Below are 8,165 nucleotides of genomic sequence, written 5' to 3' on the forward strand. Positions count from 1 at the left end.
CATTAATATTGTGCATATAAAGAAGCAGATTTTAATATTGTGCATATAAAGAAAGATTTTCTAAAGACTGTGTAATTAAACTTATGTTTACAAATGTTTACAAACTCACAAATGTTATATTCATGTCTCTACCATTAAAATTCAATAGCTGAAATGCTGTTAGTGTTGGTAATATTGATCCATTTCTTTGAATGAATTCAAACTCTTAATTTAAGTAGATTGGATTTATTATAGCATATACATTACACTATTTTAGTTTTTCCATTAAATTTTTTGAGGAATTAAGACATTTTTATTTAATTTTTTTGCTCAAAATGAGTTTTGGAAAAAGCGCCCTTTCAAATCAACTGCATTACAATCCAGAACAAATATATACACATGCATTGTTCTATGTTGAATAGAATATTGAATATTGATTTTTTTGGGCCCAGACATAGCTTTATTTAGCTGTGGACATCTCCTGTGCACTTCATGGTCTCTGAATCAAGCACAACTTTTAAGGACAGGAGAACTCTCCAAAAGAATGTATTAATAGAATAACATATATAAAAAAAAATATCACTTAAGAGATTTTTTAAACAAGTCTAGTTTCAAAGATTATTATTCAATTCCTGATTATTCACTTTTGGATGGAAACACAATATCCTAATGGGAAAGCAGACAGTAAACCCACATAGATGATGCAGACTCCTCGTCTTATGTTTTCGTCAAGCAATAGATCATCCAAAATTGAAAACCATCATTCACTCATCCACATTCCATTCCAAAGTGGTATGACTTACTTTTTTTCCGTGGAACACAAAAGGAGAATAAAAAAATAAATAACTAAAACAACTATTTTACATAAAACAACACTTCAAAGTCACTGTGTCTGTCAGGGTCCAAAAAAAAAAAAAAAAAGTAATAAAAATGAAAGCAAGTGGTCCTTATGACTACATTCCAAGAATTCTTAAGCCTTTATACTTTTGTGTTCAATGAAATAAAGCAAACTATTTTTATATGCAACAACATAAAGGTGGATAAATAATAATAGAAAATTCTAACCAGTAGGTATGTGCACATCGATGCTGCAGTATGAATATATCGATACTCACAAGCTACTTAGTTGGTATCGATACATCACTTTCAAATGTTTTGAGTTATTTTCTTAATTTTTGTACCAAAACACCCTGACACATTTAGCTGGCCTGTGTCATATGACTGCAAGAAGTGACTATACATCACCATGCAAAGACTCACTTCCGCATTAAACTGAGAGAGATTAAAAGAAAGGAACTGTGGTGGCCAGTATGGGTCATGTAGATGTGATTTGTCTTTAAATTTAATTCAAAATCTTGAAAAAATTAAATAAAATCATATACCCATTTGGGAAATAATCTGTATTGGTATCCTTAAAATTTTTATCAAAATTGTTGGTATAGTATATGTAAGGGAAACAGGTCAATTTAGCTCAAAGGGAATCATTTAAGATTTTAAAGGGAATTTGAACAGAATCACTGTTTCACGGCTGATAACTGAGACGCCCTGCGATTCACTGAACGAGCCGTTTAACATCAAATCTGCGCTGGATATTAATATCCAAAGTATAGTGAAAACACTACCAATTAGCACAGTAACAAGATCGGCAGTTTAAGACATTAACTTGTAAGCACAAAACACAAGATACTTCTCTTTTCAATATGAATATGGCTTTATTAGATAAATCCAAGACATTCATACAAATTTCAGGAAGATAGAAAGTTAGGAAAGAATGAGTTTAAGAGAATGAAAATGTGGAATCCCAAGTTTACAGCATTACGTGAAATTGCATAGACATGAACCACCATCAATCACTTAATTAACCCTCGCAATGAGTTCCTCAACGAGGTTAAAATTATATTAGATACACCAGTATAGATCAGTCTGGAGGTACTTCCATTTCCTGTGTAAAGGGGTTCCCTTTGTTGTCATTGAAAGGGGGTTTCCCGATGTTGCTGATTGGCTGGAAGTTTTGTAGTCATTGAAGTGACGTCTTGGGAAGCCCGTGGTTGGGCGTTGGCTGAAGACGCGGAGTTGTGTGGGCTAGTTGAAGTTGAACGGGCACTCGAGTTCAGACTCAGAGACATGGTGTTACAAAACTTAACTCAGAACACGAAACTCTCAAACAGAAAAGAAAAGAAACTAAAGTAAAAGAACAGAAGTAAAGTTTGACGAGACTAGGTGGTGTTTCTTCTCATCGTGGCTAAGTAGCTGCAGTCATGCAGGTCGAAGCACGCTGGAACCGCGCTCAAAGAACGTTTACAGTGATGACTAAAAGCATGGCTAAATGCAAAAGCTAGGAAGCAAAGCTGCAAGCTAAAAGTAAACTAAAAGCATTCTAAAAAAGACGCTAAAAAGCAACTAAAAGGCTAAAAGCAGGCATTACTAATAGCAAAAGCTAAGAAGCAAGCTAAAAACAAGATTTGATGGTGTCCTAAGTATTTAAACTGGCCTGTTGGCTACACCTCAAATGTTGTCTTGACCAATCAGATATTTTCTTTTTGTCCGGGGTATCATAAATCATGTTATCTTATCAAGCACGTGGTCCGAATTTTCCCGCTCTTAAAGGGTATAATTTTGGACATGATTCCTATAACAAGAATATGAAACATTTGACAAATAACTGATGGTCAGATACATTCCAAGCAAGCAGATTCAAACACATCCATACTAAACAAGAATATGACTCCTTAAGCTATCCAATAGTTATTCAAATACATACACAATAAGTGATTATAAACATGATAATCAAATGTGTGGGTTGCATATAAATTAATATGGAGTTAAGCAATAGACTGATATTAATTTAGAAGTCCTTTTGAGTTCATTAAAAGACAGTTCTTGTGCCATTCTCTTACAAAGATTTCTGTGGACACCAGAAGTTAAAGGCCCCTTTAGGAATTTCAGTCTGGTTCTGCTAGGTGGGGGGAAGTCAATCCAAGAATCTTGTGTATTACTCTCATTGGTTTACATGTGATGTCCGGCGTTGCATCTCATTTACTTGCCCCAAATTTGACAATCTCTTCTCCGAATTGAAATTGTCAATAATTGTTCCAATGGTGTTAATGTCGAAAGCTGTTCTGTGAAAGAGTTGGTTGGTTGGTTAACTAGTTTCAATCAGGACCACTTCCGTCAAGTATATTTAATGACAATTATAATTGCATACAGTTAGTGTTGGCGGTATGGTTATGTTCTGGGCAACACTCCACACGCCTCTCCATGCAGCTCTGGTTCGGGTCTGATACGCTACACATAATAAAAAGTAAAAGTATTAAAAAAGTTTGGTTTCGCCCATCTGTATAGACCCACTAAAATACCAAGAAAAATAAATAAAAAATAGGGCCAAAAAAGCATTGAGTATTATTATATACATTAATGAACTTATGCAACATTTACCCATGACCAACTACGTGATTCACGGAGGCATTTTTAAATGTGTGGCATTTGTCAACACTTCTTTGGCCCATCCCCTTAATTCCGTTTGGACAAGAAAATTGGCCACCGGCTGATTTAGCTGTTTTGCCAAGTCAGGGGACACTTTTCAAAACACCAGTTATGAGGCCTTGACTCATGGATCAAAGGTCCCTTTTCATGCTGAGTGACACAAATTACTTCTAGAGCAGACTCTGCCACATAATGAGAAGTGCAACTTCCTATCATTTTTGTTAGGACTCTTACTGTCCCAATAAAGATAGGTCTTGTTTTAAGCACTGTGGATATTTATTGGCATATTGTCTCCTACTGTTGTTAATGGAAAAGTGACATATTTATACTTGATCACATATGCTTGAAGTGGATCCCTAGAGGTTTAATGTCTGTTTTCAACACAGCACAACTGTTTTATTGCAGTGTCTGAAGTACAAGGTCTCTGTTGCCGGTTTTGGGATCAATAGCGCTACCAAATAGCTTCACTGCAGCAAATGAACATCTTTCTGGCACTTGCAGCATGATTATGCACCTTTTGAACCTTGTTAAAAAGGTCTAAATATGTATAGCTGACATTCATTCATTCCCCGATGAAGATTGCAATTGAAGGTACAACATATGTACTGAACTGTTAATAACATTTAATAATTGATTACATAGGTTTCATCTAATTTAAAATGATTAAAATAAAAGGGATTAAAGTATATTTTGTGATATTATTTCTTTGGTAGATTATGTACTGTACATTCATATTATATTCTTTCATTATATTCTTTCATGTCGAAAGATGATAATTTGACACTGAAGGTCTGTACTTGCCAAATCTAGAATACAAAATGTGGACACAACTGCACAATTACCTTTTATATTATATTTAATTATAACTATGTGGCCCTGACTTTGTGCATAAACATTCATATAGGTGGCTAATGGGTTTGATCAAGTGCCGCCACTCTCGCTGTGAATCATTTTTGACACCCCGACTTCCATTTGCATAATTAAATGCAAATGGATTGAGGTTGCATAATTAAAAATCTGACATGAATCAGTGTTGTGAAATAGCATGGATCAGTGTGGTGGAGAATAACAGACAGTTCATCAGTGACAGGCCTTAGAAAACACAGCCTGTGTAATTGGCTTCACTCGGTTAGGTGAATAACACTGAATATTGTCTGTCTCACACTCCTGATTGTAGTGCTTTGTGGCTGACATAAAAGCATACAGTATGTTTTTGTGGAGTAAGCCTTATTATACTGGTGCTAAGATGATCACTGCTTTCAACACATGGGTTTCCAAGAACACTGTAACACTCTTTCCAGAATCACATTGGGTGTTCACCTGAGTTGACGCCATTTTTGTTTCAATGACGACTCGCATTGACTAGAATATTCAATCTGTCCTTTTACATGGCAGATACTAATACATGGATCCAATTCATTTTTAGATTTATTACCACTTATGAATGAGGTCTGATACCGAACTGAGAATATCGAAACCTTTATGCTTTTTTCCTGATTCCACGTTTGTGTTTCATATCCGTTCTGTACAGGGCACTGCACATGGCATGCAGGAAAAAAATAGTATGCTAAATCATGTGCACAATTTATTATTTTGTTCCCACAATTTATAAATGTGGCCTAATTGAAATGGATGCATCATGCATGCAGCTCATATTGTTATCACATTCAAAACGGTTGCTTCTTCCTCGACCTTTGAGGACAATTTGTTGATTAAAAGGTTCCATGTGGTTCGGGACAGATGCAGGGTTGGACTCTAGGGATAGAGAGAAGGAAGTTATCAACAGTCGCTTTTCCACTGTTGGCAGGCCAAAAATCCCTGCTCATTGATTCTGAGAAGACCAGATCAAGCCCCGGAAGTGGCAGTGGAAATGTGACTGGCCCTGAAATGCTCTGGAATTGCGGCTATCCATTTATATTTTTATTAAATAAAATCATATAAACTGAAAATTCTGTTCTACAGAGTGCTACCATATGCTGAAAATAGTTCCCAAAAGTACAATATGTATGGCACATTATATAGTAAGCAGTGCACTATTATTCCATAAACATGGTCCACGTCACCCTGAAGACTAATGCCTTTAGGCCTCGTGTGAACTCTTCTCTTCTCTTTTCCAGGTGGCCCATCTCGATGGTCATCTCCACCTTGCGACTGCTGCTGCAAAAGTCACAAAGGTGAAGGTGAAGGTGAGAGTGGAACCTCTTTCAACGAACTCTCTACCTCCAGCTCAGAGAGCCATTCCGAGGCCGGCTCCCCGCAAGGTACTGTCATCCGTGGCCCAGTCAGTCGACAGACACACGTGCAGACATTGGACAGGCCTCCCAAGAAGGGCCCCGTTCAGCATCTCCTGCAGCAGCAGCAGTCCGAGCAGCGTCGCAAGAGCGACCTTCTCCGGAGTCTCACCGCAAGTTCCCGGGACACCAGCACCTGCAAGAAGCGGCCAGCGAAAGAAAAGTTGACTGTGGAAGAGGAGCTGGAGAAGTGCATCAAGGACTTCCGCAAGATCAAGATTCCCGAGCAGTTTCCCGAGCGCAAGTACATGTGGCAATCCGACCTCCTGCGCAAATACCGTCTTTGAGGGCCACAGTGGCCTTCAAAACTAAAAGTGCAAGCTTCAATAACACATGTGTCCACTACTACAACTAATATTGCTAGTACACACCACACTACTACTGCCTCTGACTTTGTTTTCAATGTCAGTCGATAACCCGAGTGACCACTTCATCTGCTCAGATGCTAATTGTTTACTTGTAAACACATTTTTGTAGAGTTCCAGAGAGACGCAAGTGTTTTCGAAAGGTGCACAACTACTTGTCTCTTTGGCTTCGGCCTCCCTTGCTGAGCTATACTTTGTGTGTAATTGTGTGTTTGTTACAACTGAATTTCTGACCTCGGTATGTTAGTGCCACAGCGACAGAGGTTGAAAGATGAACGTGTATCCACCTCATCAATAATGCATGTGGTCCCAACTGTGCCCTTTCTTAAAATAGCCACTGCCTTGGCGGATGTGAGAGTGGGTTTCCATTTCAACACTCAAGCACAGAAGAACACAGAGCCAAACGTGTTTTACATTTTTTGGATTCTCCATGTTCATACCTTCAGCTAAGCTACAATAAAAGACCCCTAAAGGGTTATGCATGGAAACCCAATAGCATCATATAAAGGCTTTGAAACTGCTGCCTGAAACATATTGATTTAAACATGATATTCTAAATGGGAGTGGATAAGGCTTGCTCTTGAGGTCAAAAGTTAAATGTGGAAAGTTTGGAAAAATCATGTCAATAACAGGAAAGGTTTAGAGTTATAGCCCTGGAAGCAATCATACATGTATCAACGCAAACATAGTTTAGGGTTGTGCATTCTTTTTGCAGAACACATTTTACTGTTTTATTCATTCCATCACTAATAATATTGTGCTGAGAAACCGAAGGCTTCTGGTTATATGTTCGGTAAGGATTATTACATTTAATGAGACCTATACATAGCTGATGATAATTCAGTGGAAACCTATTTGTGTAAATAATGTTTAATGAATATCATCCTTAATAAAATAAATAAATAAATAAACATCACCACCAATAAAGCTTAGACACATTTGTGTTATTTAACTTTAACATTTTGCAATGGTTTGCAAAAATTTTGGAAACCATTATAAGCATCATAAGTTGCTGCTACTGAATTTATTTTAAAACTATGCCAAATCTCTGAATAAGGAGAATGGAGTAATAGTTTACTACAATATTTTAATAATAATAATAATAATGCCACATATTTGTTTTCAATCTATTAAATTACAATTGATAATTATGGAAGTTGGATAAATTCATCAGCCTCTTAATCATTCATTTTCCGGTTTTTTTTGTTTTTGTTTTTGTTATTTCTTTCACTATTTTCCTATATTTTATAAAATAACTGTTCATGATTAACATCCTTAAATGGAGTCTATCTTAAAAAAATGTTGCACAATTAATTACAAAAATGTTACTAGATGAGGAAAAGAGGTGCATATGTTTATGTATTACATCTTGACAGACATAATGCATAAGATGAAACACTTTGACTTGTATTGCATTCTGTGTACTGAGACATATACTGTTATCTAATATATATATATATATATATATATATATATAAATATATATATATATATATATATATATTTTTTTTTTTTTTTTTCTCAGGTCTGAGAATAACCCAGATGTTTTACCATAAACAGAAGATGCTGTCTCTCATTTCACTACACACTGTGAAGTGTGAAAGACTCCAGATGCACGCTTGTAATGAATTTAATTCAGAATATTAGGACAAAACCAAAGGACAGGAACAGTTTGAGCGGTGAATGACAGATAGGTCTTGCAATCTGTCTTTTCTCACAGTAGCCCTTTGAATTGGAATATAAATTAAGATTCATTGAGTGCTAATCAAAATGTAGCCTCCAGCCTCTCATTCCCCCATCACGAAGCCCACGTACCAGAAATATAAAAAGGAAAGGGCAGAGAGAATATAATCTAAAATAGAAAAGATGATTTGTTATCTCTGTGTGTCAAAGTATACAGTAAAGTCATTATTTTATTGGACAGGTATCCTACTTGTTTTAGTTTTTTCCAAATACTGTCTATATTGTAAAAAAATAATACTGCAAATCACTTGTAAATAACATGATATTAAAATGTATTTTATATGAATTGCACTTGTAATCAGTA

The 8,165-nt window shown here is 36.1% G+C and overlaps 1 protein-coding gene across 1 annotated transcript in view; it reads left to right on the forward strand.

Moving 5' to 3' along the window:
- LOC113063869 (BTB/POZ domain-containing protein KCTD16-like) overlaps nucleotides 1-7,045 on the forward strand; it is a 64,665-nt gene extending 57,620 nt beyond the window's left edge. Inside the window, exon 2 of the mRNA XM_026234268.1 lies at nucleotides 5,580-7,045. Within this exon, the coding sequence (XP_026090053.1) occupies nucleotides 5,580-6,040 (461 nt within the window). The 3' untranslated portion in view covers nucleotides 6,041-7,045. The remainder of the gene's footprint in view (nucleotides 1-5,579) is intronic.
- Nucleotides 7,046-8,165: the final 1,120 nt, after the last annotated feature.

This window comes from Carassius auratus, chromosome 46 (genome assembly GCF_003368295.1).
Source record: "Carassius auratus strain Wakin chromosome 46, ASM336829v1, whole genome shotgun sequence".
Taxonomy (NCBI): Eukaryota; Metazoa; Chordata; class Actinopteri; order Cypriniformes; family Cyprinidae; genus Carassius; species Carassius auratus.